General features: G+C 36.9%; 1 protein-coding gene across 3 annotated transcripts in view; it reads right to left on the bottom strand.

The window, feature by feature from the left end:
• Positions 1-515: 515 nt before the first annotated feature.
• slc4a8 (solute carrier family 4 member 8) overlaps positions 516-16861 on the bottom strand; it is a 30310-nt gene continuing 13964 nt past the window's right edge. Inside the window, exons 6-25 of one of the 3 annotated variants that reach the window (XM_086088031.1) lie at positions 16289-16465; positions 14949-15040; positions 14692-14849; positions 14508-14595; positions 14289-14435; positions 14110-14210; positions 13531-13705; positions 11795-11928; positions 11471-11686; positions 10614-10719; positions 10144-10305; positions 8579-8692; positions 8339-8500; positions 7568-7819; positions 6692-6760; positions 6252-6425; positions 6039-6170; positions 5846-5949; positions 3668-3773; positions 516-3545 (exon numbers count right to left, since the gene is read on the bottom strand). In XM_086088031.1, coding sequence (XP_085944157.1) covers positions 3540-3545; positions 3668-3773; positions 5846-5949; positions 6039-6170; positions 6252-6425; positions 6692-6760; positions 7568-7819; positions 8339-8500; positions 8579-8692; positions 10144-10305; positions 10614-10719; positions 11471-11686; positions 11795-11928; positions 13531-13705; positions 14110-14210; positions 14289-14435; positions 14508-14595; positions 14692-14849; positions 14949-15040; positions 16289-16465 — 2675 coding nt within the window. In that variant the 3' untranslated portion in view covers positions 516-3539. Of the gene's footprint in view, positions 3546-3667; positions 3774-5845; positions 5950-6038; positions 6171-6251; positions 6426-6691; positions 6761-7567; positions 7820-8338; positions 8501-8578; positions 8693-10143; positions 10306-10613; positions 10720-11470; positions 11717-11794; positions 11929-13530; positions 13706-14109; positions 14211-14288; positions 14436-14507; positions 14596-14691; positions 14850-14948; positions 15041-16288; positions 16466-16861 lie in introns of all 3 variants that reach the window. The other 2 variants (XM_086088030.1, XM_086088032.1) reach the window with 2 other exon arrangements.

Below are 16861 nucleotides of genomic sequence, written 5' to 3'. Positions count from 1 at the left end.
TACAAGAAAAAAACGGAACTATCAAAATTCAACATAAAAAAAAGTGACTGTTTTAAAGTGCGGTATCATTTTCTCGTCAATTTGTTTCACACAAGCATATTTCACTGAAATCTAAGATCATGTTTGTGTATTATGTCAACGTTGCATTTTTAGAATACAGTTCTACACAATTGTATTTGGTCAGCACTCAAATAAGTCACTTTCGGATGGTGTCCTTACCTGCTTCTGAAATTGACATTCCAGTGGTCTTTCAAAACAGTTCAGAGTAAATACATTTTTCCTAAGGTATCGGTTGCTATGGACCTTTGAAAGTTATGTACCAAAAGTTTAAATGCGTTCTTAAAACACGGGATTTCAACTCTGCAACATTGAAACTGCTGTAACTTCGTCAATTTCGAAGGGAACTTCCATTTGTTAAATATACATTTTAAAAGGAAGCAATTTTCATTTTTAAAGAGATAAGCCTGATTTTGTGAAAAGTTGTTCCCCTCATAAATTAGGGTAGCTCATTGTTTAATTGCGTAATAGTTTATTTCTCTTTTGACATCATCCAAAAATCAACATTACATATACGTACATATAAAACATGTACAGTTAAGTAGAGAGCACTCGCTCTGTATGGCTCCATTTCAACTGCAGTCCAGTCGCTCATCATCACCTGAAAACGCCATTCTACCGCCGCTTGACCTTGAAGCTTGGTCGCATCATCACGCGTTAATCAGAGGGCCACGGTGCACAGCGTCGCTATACACGATCATGAGCATGATCTTTTTCTATACTGTATACTGTACTCTATGCAGAAAAAGAACAGTCCAGTGAATTGTGACAAGGTTTAGTTTACAATATTGTAAAACAATCAATAACGATGCAACAGGAAGCGGCGGTCGTATACATTGAGTACATCTGACGACATTCTGCTGCATATCAGCCATACATTCACAAATACATTACTCTGTTATCAAATGAGGGACACATGACACATGAGTAAATAAAATGTGTGCACATCACTGAACAGTTTGGTTGGGTGTATGATAGTATTCCAAATATTTATATCCATATATATTTTCTCATTCAACTCACTTGTGGCTTTAAATATGTACACTCGAGTGAATATTACATCATGCCATTAATTAGCTTGAAAGTACAGGACGTGAATTGACCAAACTTTCATACAGGCCAAGAAGAAAGTGTTGCAACGTGACTGCAATCTAAAAGATGCTGATTAATTATACAGCGCAAAAGACTATAAAACAAATAGTATTTTATACTTAAAGGCATATTCTAAGACACATAACTTATATCACTTTCACAAAACTCTTCTAGCTTATTGAATTCAAGGTCATTTTGAGGCAAAAGGATCAGCTTTTCGATCAAGCCGCCACCCGTCTTTTGCTATGTACAGAAATTCAAGATAACAGCTTGGAATATCGTTAGCGGAAATAAAATGATTGTAATAATTACCATAAGGTCATTTTGCTCAATATATCTTTTGAAAAAAAAGAGAAAAAGAAACATCATACATAGACGTATCTAGAGAAAGTGCTACGACAAGTAAAGTGGCCATTAAGTCTGAGTGCGGATCAAGTATGACGTCAACCTTAAATGAAGATCTGGATGCAACTGTCGAGAATTTGTCAGATGGATTAAAATGTGCCACTGTTGACTGACTGTTGTCAATTTCAGTCAACAAATATTTCAACAGTACTCAAGTTTCATCAAGGTTTAAATGAGGCAAAGGATCCCTGATTAACAAACATTTATTATTAACTCATTCACTGCCATCGACGGCTATAGACGTCATAAATTCATTTGAACTATTTCTATTTGTTTAACATTTTTTCCCACTTTTGTTAACAAGAGTATGAAAACCTAGATTTTTTTATTGTACATTTAGAACAGATATAAAATGTGTGATTAATCGTGAGTTAACTAGTGAAGTCATGGGATTAATTACGATTAAAAAATGTAATCACCTGACACCCCTAATTTTTAATAATCTTCTTTTTTTATTTATAAAAAAAATTATTGTAATGATTTTTTTCCAATTTGTAATAAACTTTTTTTTTTTTTTTTAAGAAAAGATTATAAAAAATAAAAATTACAATTATTAAAATTTTTAATCGCAATTATTAGCATGACTTCACTAGTTAACTCACGATTAACCACAAATTGTATCTGTTCTAATACAATAAAAAAATTCTCGGTTGTCATACTCTTGTTAACAAAAGTGGGAAAATTGTATTGAACTAATAGAAATTGTTAAAATTAATTTTTGACGTCTATAGCCGTCAATGGCAGTGAATGAGTTAAATGTGATCATTACAGTTCAGTTGAGATGGACTTTGGGTAAATTATTGCTTTAAATAGCACCCCCCCCCCCCAATGTCAAAATAAAGCAAACATTAGAAAACTACTGCTCTATAACTCAAAAGGCTTCAACAAATCTGAAGTCCTCCATCCAAAGTGCCTTGCAGGAGATTTAACAAGCTTGTCTGAGGTAAAGAAATAAGACACGATACTTTTGGCTGTTTACGTTCATGTAGATTCTGTCATCTTCACACTACGCACCGAATTTAGGGAATGACCAACAAGCAAGCATACAGTACATAATTAGTTCAACGGTTTTTTGTTTACTGATTTAATCTCTTTCATTTTGAGCCACCAAGGGTTAAAGTGATCCACAGTAATTATACCTAGATTTTTAATCTAATTTAAAAAAAAATCTATTTAAACAATATGTCCTAACTGCAATCCGTTGACCATTGTTGGACTATTTGAGAGTCTATTTGTGCATGAAGCTAGAAATGAGTCACATGATCAATGTATCGCTGTGCTTAATTTGTGTACATTAAAAGTTTTTAGTCAATGCGAAGACTCGACTTTCTCGTCAAAACTGCTTTCAAGTCTTCAACGGTCCAGCTTCTATGATGGCAATGCAAAAAAAGATATTCAACTGGGAAGTACATCATTTTGGATACAAACATACTTTGCATTTCAATTTTACAATCAACATAAAATTACCATGAAATTAAAATACTTTATTAACATTAAACACGAGACCTAAATTACTATTAAAATGCACAAAGTTAAGCGCTGATTCCGACACTTAATTATTTAGTTTAGTGTATATTGGTCATTATTTTTCCTATCATTGTTTATTTATCAGGTTGGCAGGATCAGGCTAAAACAACCAATTTCCCTAAAATTGTTATCGATGGCACAATGGCCAAGGAGGACCCAATTACATTCGATGTTCCCATTGACTTTCATTTAATGGTTAGTGGGAAGTTCAGTCCAAACAGAAAAGAGCCTGCCCCACTCACAATCTTCTTGCTATCAAACTGCATTAAAACTAGTCCTACCTGCGTCCTGTGTTTGTGTGTGTGTGTGAGTGTGTGTGAATGTTGATGGACTGAGACTTTCCCAAATGGCTCGGATGGCCAACGGTCCCAAATCACATCCTGGGCACCAGATGGACAGATACGAGGCACAGTTGCGTGCACTCTAGAAATCTTTACTCATCAATGAAGGCGATGTCTTCAATCCTATAAAAGTAAACAAACCAAGTTTAGAGAGCAGCGTGCACAGGTCAGCTGAGGAGCTGTTCAAACGACATGGACAGAGACAGGGAACAGAATGTGCGTTTCCACGCAGGGTCAAGTCTTGCCTTCTTAGCAGATACAGGACGAGAGTCCTTTTGATTGGAGCTGAGAGATTTCCACATGGTGGTTTTAGACATTTCATCAGATATATTAATGTCAGAGGGATCACACCTGGGGGGCGAGGAGGTGAGAAGGAGAGAAGAAGCTCAAAATTGATGTAGGGAGCAGGAGTGGCAGTTGCAGCAGGGTTAGTGCAAACATACTGTACGTGTGCAGGAAAGGAAAGGCAATTAAGACGGTGTCCACATAAACATGGATTTATATTTGTTGTACAACATCTTACACAAAACACATTTGCTGGCTTCCAATTGTAATTATGCAATTATGTATGGAGGACCGACACTGCCCAAATGAAAAATACATTAACGAATAAATAAATTAAAGTGAAAATAAAATCATACATAAAAAATATATATCAAAAATTAAACACCAAAAATAAATAAATGTAAATAAAACCCCAAAAATAAGATAAATAAATACAAGTAAAAAACAAAATAAAAAACAAGATTCCCAAAATAAATGCGGAAATAAATACAAAAATAAATATATAAATGTAATTAATGTCAATCAATAAATAAAAAAGGTCTCATATTTATTTATTTCATGCTGCAGATGCTGTCAGCATGACATCCGTCATGAAATGTTATTGAATTGAAATGATAAATATTTATGTAATATATATATATATATATATATATATATATTATTACTGTGAATTGCCTAGTACCTGGCGATTCGATTCATATCACGATTCATAGGTCAGGATTCGATTCGATACCGATTAATCCCGATACGAATCGATAAATTGATTATTGCAATTTTTTTGTACTCAAGTTTGGAAAATACTAATCAGTAAACTTGTACATGTACACTGTAAGATTTGTATGAAAATGTATTTATTTATCAGAAAATTCAGGCTTATAACTGAGCTACTGTATTTAACAGGTTGCAGTCTGTTTCATGTTTGAACAGCACTGAAATAAAATATTAAGGCTTAATGTTCCATTAATATAACATTCTTCCATACTTAATGTGTAAATCCTAACCCTAAGTAAGGCGTTTTGTTGAATATTCGCATTAAAAATGCATGTTTAAAAATCGATTCGGCCGCATATCAAATCGATTCGAGAGTTGCGCGCTGTAATATCGCGATATATTGCCGAATCGATTTTTTCTAGCAACTCCTAATATATATATATATATATATATATATATATACACACATATTATCCATTTTTTATTTCACTTTTATTCATGTATTTATTTATTTATTTTATTTTGGTCCTATGTATAAAAATTATGCTTCTAAAATGACCTTAAAAAATAGTAAGAGTAGTCCCCCCCATCCACTAAACACAATCTATTTAATTTTTGAACAAAATGTCGAATATTTGCTACATAAAAAAATGTGCACCATGTTAAGTTGAAGTAAATAAATGAATGTCAACATTCTTCTGTTGTAATTCTTCTTAGTAAGTCACGGTGTCCCATCACTGGTGAGCTATTTTTAGAACAGGCTTGTGGGGTCACTGGCCAATGCACATGAATCAGAAGGAATTTGTGTCCCTCCATCCACCCTCTTCCTCCCCTCTCTGATCACAGAGGAGGGGGAAAAAGTTAATTAGAGGCCATTAACGTCAAAGAGGCGGCTAGTTTACTCAACTCTGCAAGCAGCCAATCATATTGTGGCCTGCTTACAAGTCTCCTCAAAAACAGAAAAGAAGAGCTTATTAGTGGTGACAGCCAATATTAACAGTTATTGAAACCTTGACTTTTTAAAACCGGTAATCGGCCCATGACTAGGTTTGATAACGATATCAAATTCATGACAAGTTAAATAACAGCTGCAGAGGGAAGTAAATATCACACTAGAATTATTATTATTATTATAATTATTATGCCTTAAAGAGGTTGGAGTTGCACATTTAAAATGACTAGATAAATACAATAGATATATATTTTTTCCTTTTCTTTGGGTCTTGAACCCGCAGTCCCAAAGCTAACATTGATGCCACAAAGCAAACAAAATAAATAAACAACTAAATAAAAGATCACCATTATCTCACTAAGAACTGTAATAATAATAATAATAATAGTGATGACGTTAATGAGAACTTCTTTCCACACACAAATACAGGAAGCTGAATTTTCTTATGGATGTGAGGCCCTTGGGTCACACTCACCTGGGGTCATGGGCCCTTGAGGCCTGCACTGGTTCACTGCTCTCCAGGGGGATGTGAACAATTGGAGCATCTTCACTTTTCGTACTGAGCATAACTTGCGTCTCCTGCGCCAACAGGAACATGCAGGATCAATATGTGTATGTTTTTCCCCCCCCCCTTCCAATGGAGCTTTCACATTTTCCATTTCAATTACCTCCTCAATCTTTTTGGAAGCATCATCAAGGTTTTTCTTCTTCCATTCCGGCATGAGATCATCCAGGTAGCTGAGCTCCCGATTAGAGAAGCACAGGTCCAGCAGTTTGCGGATGAATACCAGAGCCAGCACCTGCACACATAGAAACGCGTAGCTTAAGTACAACGGCACTCGATCATAAAGTATTTCATCTGTCGTGACGGGCCAGCTTACCATCATGGGGAAGACGATAGCGGCGGGTGACGTCTTGATGACCCAGAGAAGCACGAGGCAGGTCAGCTGGGTGAGCGTAAACAGATGAACCTTCCTCAAGGGTACGTGACGCAAGTAGATGAAGTCTGGCTGGTGCTTGGCCGGCATCCCAAACAACTTCAGACGGTCAAAGAACTGTGGCCCAGCAATTTAAGATTGATGTATATGCATGAATGCAAGACTTATGTATGCCAGAGGCTGAGCAAGAGAGAACACCTGTTAACACTTTATCTAATTAAGCCGTGTAATCACCAGCCGCAATATTATGACATCCAATACTGGAGCTGTATTATATATGCATTATATATATATGACATCATCAGATATATCTACTTTATATTTGTATTATTGCATTTATTAACATTAAGAGAAGTGAGTGTATATGTCACATAATACAGTACCTGGATGCCCTTCAAGGATGAGGCTCCCATGTAGAGGAAGACGCCATATAACACCGGCATTGGAATGAACTGAGTGAAGAAAAGATATTTAAAAAATCTTTTTAGTAGGGGTGTCAAAATGGTTGTGTTAATTTGGAGTTCCTTCAACGCCACTCATTTTTTTTAACACGTGATTAATGTGATATGGAAAGCCTGCACTGGGGGAATTGTAGTCGCAATGCAGCAGATATGTTCATGTCAAAATTTAGCAGGAATACATTTAATATTAATGCATATATTTGTGGAGACTGGAGTCAAGTTGTATTTTAAAACTTTAAAAATGTGCAGAATTTCACAAAGATGAGATAGCTCTTCATATGAAAAGAAAAATGCACTGAGCTGTTACTAATGTCTTACGAATGAAATTATGCCATCTAGTGGTAGAAAAATTACCTCAACACAAATAAATATCACACACGTTTTTTACAGTACAGTACATCTTTGAAATTTTAACTCAATTTTATGAATTATTACGAAAGTACTGTACCAATGACTAAAAGATGCAGCCATATTTCTATGAGTTTAACATTTCCCCCCAACTTTTACGTTGAGTATGAAACCATAGAAACAAATATTTTATTGTTTATTTAGAACAAATTTGCGATTAATTGTGAGTTAACTATTGAAGTCATGCGATTAATTACAATTAAAAATGTTAACCGCCTCACACACCTATTTTTATTTTTATTTTATTTTTTCTGGAGAGCTCAGTTCATTCTGTAATTTTACCGATTTGGCATGTCATCATCATTGCTCTCTTTTTTTTTTTTAAACACCTATTTTAAAGTCATGCTCTCTCTCAAATTTATGTGACAACCAGATAGTGGCAGCACTCACCTGAAGTGCTCCAGTCATAAATACAGAGCATCCCATGAGCAAGAAGATGACCAGGCCAGTGAGCCTCTGCTCTCTTATGCCCAGAAAACGAGGCTGCTCTCCTGGAGCTGAGCTCTCCGACTCCAGCTTCAAACTGTTCACGTGCGAGATGGACAAGACAGTTGCGGCGACGAACCACGGCAAACCCATGATGGAGCACACGGCAAGCATCATCCCCACCATCAGGAGATCCAAGTGGTACCCGCAACCTTTCTGGGAAACACAGATGAACATTTAAAGTCAAACGTCACTTCAATTTTTCATTTAATTTCTTGATTTTTAACTCATTTGCTCAAAAAAAGTATACATTTTAAGTATTAACATGCTCCCAAAGACATATTTATACGTTTTTCTTTATTTATGTTAGAGCATACAGAAGGCTTTGATGCAGCATCTGAACTGAAGTGACATGCTTGAAGCAATGGTAGTTATTACAAAAACGGCCAGCAGGTGGCAGCAGAGTATACGAGATCAACCAGGGCCATGTTGCAAACAAGCTCTTTCCCCTACTTTTTTTTTAACAGATTTGTGAATAATGATGAAACTTAGACTCTAATCTTTCTTTTGGTAGGTTCCATGTTTACAATATTCTGTGGGCCTTGCAAAATCAGTCAAAATCCAGTAAAACAGCCGGGAGCGAAGGGGGTTGCTTCAGTGGAAATGGCTGGGAGTGCATGAGATTGTGGGTCAACAACACTTATGCTAAAGTACAACTTGAATGAGTTTAAGTACCAGCAGTTTGTGTTCTTTCCGGTTGATGATGACTGCGGTTATCTGTTGGTCCATGAAGATGAGGATGGTGCAGAGAAGAGCAGGGATAGAAGATGCCAGGATCGTCCACCAGGGGTTACGACCTATTGGGTTGATCAGCCACCCTCTGTCATCTCTGGTGGGCTAATGGAGGAACATATTCACAAGATGCAAATGTAATCTGATCTGTTTTACAGAAATGTGAAGGTTTTCCCAATTTACCTGGAATTTGCTGGGGACCTTTAACTTCTGGGAGGGTACGCCGATGACGTAGTCGAGCAACACCATGACGAAAATGGTGAGGAAGACGGCAAAGTCGCTGATCATGGATCGCACCTGATGACATACGGAAATAGACCATATTTGCATATTATTTAAATTTGTAGGGTATTAAAATGAATGAACATTGAAAAATCTAAAATGTATACACACTGTCCCTTTAAGGCATAGGTGTCAAACTCAGGTGCAACTGCAGGTTTTGGATGTTTCCCTTCTCCAACACAGCTGATATATGATCAGCTTGTCAGCAAGCTCTGCATAAGCTTGATAACGATCCTGCTGATTGGACTCACCTTGTGTTGGAAGAGGGAAACTTCCAAAACCTGCAGGACTCCGGCCCTCGAGGACCGGAGTTTGACACCTATGCTTTAAGGTTATCTTCACGGAAAAACAAACAGCTAAGGACATTTCTAAATGACCTCAAACTTGTGAATGACAACGTACGTTGTATTAACAATAAATACAATTTGAAATCAAAGGTCGTGGAAAATCGAGGCAGGGTTTAGGTCAAGGTTGTCAAACTCATTTTTGTGGCGGGCCCAAATAAATGTCTAACTATTACATATACAGTACATAACAAATTAATGGATTACAAATTTTGAAATGAGAAGTCAAGGATAATAGTTTGCTGAAGATACTGTAAAAAAGGATAAAAAAATTATAAAAATTCATGCACAATTTAATAATAATAATAATTAATGAATGAATGAATTTCAAACATATATATAAAAAATAAATAAAATAAAAATTAAATTAAATTAAATAAAAAAACATTAACAACACAAAGCATTTACACATGTTCGGAAAAAGAGTAGGAAAAAGTACAAACTTGTTTAACTCCTACCCTTTTATAACTTATAGCTTATACAAACAAGTATAACCCTAACTGTTACAAGTTTACGTGAAAAAAAACGAACATAATATACCAATTATATCCTTATAAAGGAATAACACAAAAATGCTACAAAATACATAATCACTCGTATAAATACAAGTTTGTATATAATTATTCTCAGCTTTGTTTATACCTTCATCTAAGTCCTGTCTAACATATTTCCTCTTCTATGAAAATAATAATAATAATAATAATAATAATAATAATAATAATGCATTATATTTAGATGCGCCTTTCTTGGCACTCAAGGACACCGTTCAGTATGTTGAGAGAGGACTTAATAAAATAAAAAAATAAAACAATTCTACATTATTATTTACAATAATTGTACAATTTGAAATGTTGGCACATATTTTGGCAAGGATCATGGAATTTGTCACATAAAAGGATGCGTCGGGCCTTGAGTTTGACACCTGTGATTTCAGTATAGAACAATTGCTCAGTTTTGTTATGAATGCATTTGGCGAAAAACATGCTTGTATTTGCTAAATATTAATGACATTTCCATTTTGGTACAGCTATTCTTGTTCTGAAAGTAACAGGAGGAAGACCCACTTTATTTGCTTTGCTGTGCCAAATAAAGTGAAGTATCCAGCACCTTTCTGCTGATTACCTTGGTGGGGAAGTAGCGACTCGTTTTGAACTGTTTGAGGAACGCTGACAGAAAGAAAGTGGAGAAGAACAAGATGACGGACCAGAAGAGGACATCTGGGGTGTAGGGACCATGATGGCCACACGACGTCCCTACAAAGTGCCCCTGCAGACTCACACACTCCTGTAGAAAGAGGACAAGTTTGTTTGATGCAAAGACTTTTTGCGAGGTGCTCCTGAGAGGATGGAAACTGAAGTAAACTAAACAGCAGCTCCGGTGAGGGAATGAGTGACCGAAAAGCAAGGTTAAGGTGGAAAAGTCCATTGAGCATTCAAAAGGCAACCTATGGTTGTGCTCAGTGAAGAAAAGCTAATTGATGAAATATCCTTATCAGTGTTAACCTCCAGAGAAGAGGAAGGTTGCTTGTTAACAAATGCAAACATGCAAGAGAAAATGCATTTTTGTGTACAACTTGGACATGATTAGATTACCTTGACAGTGAGATTGGCCCAAGAAACAGAAGACGCTGTGATGTTTCTCTCGCTCCACAGTTCTAAGGTTTTATTGCTCGGACTATCAGGCTCTGTACACTGGCAGCTAAAGTCAGAGAGAGCACAATTGCGATCAGTTTATCAGAATCATGTACACCTCTAAAGATGCTGGTCCACCTCTTATCTATTTGAATAAAAATAAAAAATCCCATAGCAAAAGAGGGAAATTGAAAGTATTACAGGATTATTATTATTATTAACTCATTCACTGCCATAAATTCATTAAAAAAAAAGATTATTAAAAATTAGGGGCAAGAGGCGATTATTGTTTTTAATTGTAATTAATCGTATGACTTTACTAGTTAACTCACGATTAATCCCAAATTTTATATCGGTTCTAAATGTATAATAAAAAAAAATCTAGGTTTTCATACTCTTGTCAACAAAAGTGGGGAACAAAATTTAAACTGATAGAAATAGTTCAAAAGATTTGTTGACGTTTATAGCTGTCAATGGCAGTGAATGAATTGAAAAAAGAAGGGAAAAAAAAGATAAAAAATTCGGGGCGTCAAAGTTTGTAATCGTAATTAATCGCATGACTTCACTGGTTAACTCGCGATTAATCATCAATTTTATGTTTGTTCTAAATGTACAATAAAAAAATTCTAGGTTTTCATACTTTTGTCAACAAAAATGGGGAAGAAAATGTTAACTAACAGAAATAGTTCAAATTAATTTTTGACGTTTATAGCCGTCAACGGCAGTGAATGCATTATTGCTAATGCATAAACACATTATTTATGCTTGCTATCAATTCTTAAAATTCTGCCAAGAGATCCCCAATCTGTGTTCCTCACTATGTCAGTGTCAGCTTGTCCAGATCACTGTGAGCGTTGAAGGGGTAGATTTCTCCCAGGTGGATCAGCTTCTCCAAGGCCTCGTAGATGAAGATGATGCAGATGAGGGAAGCGAAGGCCTCCTCTGTGAAGCGAGTGATGTAGCACACCAGAGAGCTGGCGTCCGTGGCAACAAGCAACAGACACAACAGTGCCGTCCACAGACCAATGCAGGCCCTTAGAGACAGGTAGGAAAGGGTGTAGTCCCTAAAGAGTCCAATAAACAACACATATCAAACAGAGAATACAAAGATGTGACTAAGGCTACACTTATTTGATACATACTTGCAGAATTTGAAGAGGATTTTCTCAAACACCAACACCGGTCCTGTGCTGCCCAGAATCGTGAGAGGCTGGCCAGCAAACAGTGAGTAGGCTATGCCAGTCATGGATGCACCAAGTAAGGACTCAATGGCACTCTGGAGTACAAAACACACCTTGTTAACAATATTAGGGACAGACAGATTATTGGCCGGGCCGACTATAGGTGTCAATATTTGTCAAAATGCCAAATATTGGCCTTGGCATTGGCCTTTTTACGGATCTGAAAGCCGATAAAGCTGGTGTCTCACTGAGCGGTGAATGCTTGCGAACGTAGCGAATTTAGGGTTTTCATCAGGATTTCTAAGATGTTCAAAGACGGGTTTTACTTGTCACAAAGACATTTTGAATATGTTCAACCAATTTTTCACTGTCTGCGAAGATCTTTTGAAACCTTTTACAAACCCTGACGAAAACCCCAAATTAGCTACGTTCACATGAATTTGTCGCTCAGTGAGATACATGGAATTTTAATTTATGGATTCATTTAAATTTCTACTTTTTAAAAAATGATGCTGACACTGAGAACTCCCGACACTTTTTATATATTTTTTTTTTAAATAGTTGAAGTTTTGCAAAAGTAGAAAACTTGAGGGTACTCTTTACTTGCTTTGTTTTTAATTTAGCTTGCTACATGATTCTGAAAGCTCCCTGCAATTTTTGTTATAATTTTTAAACAAAGCTGTCAATTTTGTATATTTTTAACTCATTTGCTCCCAAAACTTAAAAATATGTTCTATTTTAAATGTTTTAAGTGTCCCAAAGACGTATTGAAACGTTTTTTTAAATGTTTTTTTAAAATGCTAGAGCAAGTCTTTGATGCAGCCTCTAAAATGCAAAGAATGGGTGAAGCAATGGCAGTAATTACAAAAACAGACAGCAGGTGGCAGCAGAGTATAAGAGATCAACCAGGGCCATGTTGCAAACAAGCTCATTTACCCACAGTTTATACAGATTTGTGAATAATGACGAAACTTAAGCTATATTCTAATGCTAATTGCTGCAAAACGGAAACAGATAGAAATACACTTTTTTTCCTGATGAAAGAAGAAACTCAAATATTTCTTTTGTTAGGTTTCATGTTTTTATGGCAATAGAACACAATATTCAGTGGGCCTTGCAAAATCAGTCAAAATCCAGTAAAACAGCCGGGAGCGAAGGGAGTTGCTTCAGTGAAAATGGCTGGGAGTGAAAGAGTTAAAAGTAAAAGACATGTTTTTAATTTTGATGCTAATATTTTTCGCTTTTACTGCAAATGAATATCGGCTTGAAATAATGGTTATCGGTCTCCTTGACTGCTAATAATCGGTATCGGCCTTGAAAAAATCATATCGGTCTATAATTAACTCATTCACTGCCATAAATTCATTATAAAAAAAGTTTATTAAAAATTAGGGGCGACAGGCGATTAACATTTTCAATTGTAATTAATCGCATGACTTCACTAGTTGACTCACGATTAATCACAAATTTTATATCTGTTCTAAATGTACAATAAAAAAATTCTAGGTTTTCATACTCTTGTTAACAAAAGTGGAAAAAAATGTTAAACTAATCAAAAGCCTTCAAATGAATTTGGGACGTCTATAGCCGTCAATGGCAGTGAATGAGTTGAACAACAATATGCATCAATATTGTGTTCTTTTTCTCATGCACATTGCTTAGGAATATTTACATTCTGTGCAAGTGTTTGCCCTTACAATGCGTCCCTCTGTTGCCTCTCCAAGCAGCCCTCCAAAGGTGATGACAGGAGACATACAGGCGCAGTAGAGGAAGAGGAAGGAGGCCACGCACTGCAGGCTCAGACCATCTTTATAGTCACTCAGATAAAAGGGAGCCTTCCTTTTGATGTCCATTATCAGACCACCAAACAACCTGGTCGTAACACAAAGGGAACAAAGTGCACAGAGAGAACGTTGTCATTTGCATTTTCCATCCAAAACGTGTTTAACATTTTGAAGATGCAATACCAACTAAATGAATGGGATGTGTGGCCATTACAAAGACAGAAAGTGAACATTTTAGTCTTTTAGGAAGGCTTTGAGTGATTTCAGGGAACAGACGAGAATAAAGTGTAATTGCACATCCACTGCAGTAGGTGGCAGTGGCGCTCTCATTGTTAGGCAATGTTCTTCTGCAGAAGAAACAATTTTAGGTGTGGCCCACATTATCTAAAGATGCACGATTTGAAAATGATGCTGTCATTTTCGTCGACTATTTAGGGAAAACAAGAAAAACAACATTTGCATAAAAATGTTAGGCGCATGGCAGTGTATCACCTTCCAGTTCTTTGCAGCTCCGGTCCATGGTGCTCTGCGTGTGGATCTTCCTCTACTTGGTAAGCTGTGCCATTGGGGACACCAGGCATCTTCCTCTTCTCCTTTAATTGCACAAAATCAAAGCAAACTATCGTCAGTATATTGCTTTGGTGGTGCAGCTGCTCAAAGCGTGTACCTACCTGAGATGGGACATTTTTGGGCGGCTCAATACGGATAGAAGGGTCCCACTCCCCTGGTGGCAAGACAGTCACCTGGTCCAGGAACTCATCGATCCCAGCCAGAAGGTCACTTTTGTCCTTTGCCTTGTAAGCTACACCGTGGAAGATCTGGACCACAGAAGTGTAAAAGCTGCTAGTCTGCTAGCATGTTATTGTTACCTCAACAGAGCAAAAATTTACCTCATCCGTCATAATGGTTGCCATAGAGCGCCCGATCTCATGGTACTGCTGAGCTTTTCCATCTGGGCCCAGGAGAATGAAGAGGAACCTAAAAGGATGAGTTGGCAGCATGCAGTATATCATGTCCACGCTACTGAATGTACACCATGGAAGTGTTGTTTATGTGTGTTGCTATTTATAGTACCTGGTGGGTATGGGCACCTCGGTGAGGCCAGTGAGAAGCACGGCGGGGGAGAGGCGAACAAAGGCCACAACGGGCCTCTCCAGGAAATCCAGCTCTCCGACCAGCACGTTGGATGCTTCTGCTCCCTCGGGGATCTTCTTCATGAAGTGGAGATCCACCTGATAAAAAACATTTACAACAGTTTTTCACGTGTGAAAACAACTTTGTGTATTTATTTTTTATTTTTTAGTTTGATTGTTGACTAAATACTATTTTACCTTGCTGAGGTCCACTTGGTGCCCTTCCTGTCCTGCTCCGTTCTTAGGTGGCTCTGTAACGGACACAGGCTGGGGAGATGTGGCTGACCCAGCTGAGTGTGAGGAACAAGTGGAGTGGAAAAAGGGCACGGGATTTATTCGGTGCAGTATGTTTTTAATGGGTAAATACTTTGTAGATGGTGGTTTAAAGTGCAATAGTTTTGCCATTTTGTTCCCCCCCGAAATGTCTGTCTTTATGGCTTTGCTCTGGAACTCGATACCTTTTTCTTTTCTCAATCCAGAGCAATATGGTTATAATGTCTCATATTTGGGACTAGGAATTTGGGACGTAACACCAGATGAACAAAAATGTATTGTATTCATGAAACATTTGTAGACGCCATTACGAGACATCCTTAGACACGCAATATTAACTCATTCACTGCCATTGACGGCTATAGACGTCAAAAGATCGACTTTTACTGAGCTGGCAGTGAATGAGTTAACAAGAAATACAAAGTTTTAACGGCAATGTAACCTATTAAGGAATCTCTAAATGTTTATGATAGTAGAGCACCCGTCATGAAAGGGTTTAATTTCAATTTCAGTGCGCTCTTGGAATTTTATTATTTTATAATAGAGAAGGGGAACTTCAACTGAATTCAACTTTTACTGTTAACCATTACAGAAACATAACATAAAAATAAAATGAGAAATACCCTAACTTCTAAAACCCAACAGAAAAATGTTTTTAGTAATCCATGCTGTCAATTTTGGGAAGCTTTGACCTAAAGCTTACATTTGGTGATACTAGTGCTGTCACTTTCAAATATTTTTAGAATCGATTAATCTATCGATTATTCAATCGATTAATCGACTCATTTTAATTTTGCATTTAAGTGTATTACAAAAGCATTTTCTTCCCCTGATTACTGTACTGTACAGTGATTGGTGTTTATTTTATACTTCGTATTCACATTCATATTTAATTTCATAATTGATTACTTGTCAGTCAATTAATTAATTTTGACAGCTCTAGGTGCTACTTTAATAAACTTGCGAGGCAATGTACTAAATGTCCTCGACACCTGATACTTTAGTAAAAAACAAAAAACAATAAGGAGCTCAAGTTAAAATATCTTTTGAATGATGTTTTATCTATGGAAAAAAGAAGAGCAAAAAAAAAAAAGATTTTTTGGCCTATGTTGAACAACAAACACACAAAATTTGTATTCAATAAAACTCATTAGCAATCTCATGCTCACATTGGAGGCGGACACTTGCGATTGATGACTATACAGTAAATCAGATGATCAAAAATCAGATTAAAAAAAAAAGTAAATAAGATGTACAATAAAAACCTGTCAGATGAGTCTCGGACTGTTTGCGAGTCCCCTCGGCGATGGAGCGCACAATGGGCATGAGGTTCTTCTTCTTCTCATTCTGGTGGTGGTGCCGCTTTAGCAAGGCCTCTCGCACTTTGACCCTCACGCTGTCATCCAGCTCATGAGACGCCTCCTGATGATCCAGGACCATGTCTATGACACACAGAAAGAAAGAAGTGTGAATGCAAAGTGCAACAATAAAAATTGCAGGATGTTTGAGATGGTTCTTGTAAAACTGTGCAGGTGTACCTCATGAAGTGGGCAGTAAGTATCCTTGCTGGGACCAAGTTATTGAATCCTATAAATCCTTCAACAAGGATTAATTTAATTTCTGTTGCGCGAGTCATATTTCTCCAGACATTGTTAAATAATTGAATTGTCCTACCAATCATCCGCACATCTTAATCTCATTGCCTTGTGTTCCACTTTGTCCTTTCTGAGATGCTGAGTCATTATTTGAACTTTTCTACCCTACTTTCCTGTTAGGCAGTCTGCATGTACGCACACACACGCACGCACATTCCACATGAAACCTGAGCACATCTCAAG

This window comes from Leptonotus elevatus, chromosome 10 (assembly GCF_054856555.1).
Source record: "Leptonotus elevatus isolate MCC_2025b chromosome 10, RoL_Lele_1.0, whole genome shotgun sequence".
Taxonomy (NCBI): domain Eukaryota; kingdom Metazoa; phylum Chordata; class Actinopteri; order Syngnathiformes; family Syngnathidae; genus Leptonotus; species Leptonotus elevatus.
The sequence above is the reverse complement of the archived record's forward strand: the minus strand, read 5'-3'. Positions and strand labels throughout refer to the sequence as shown.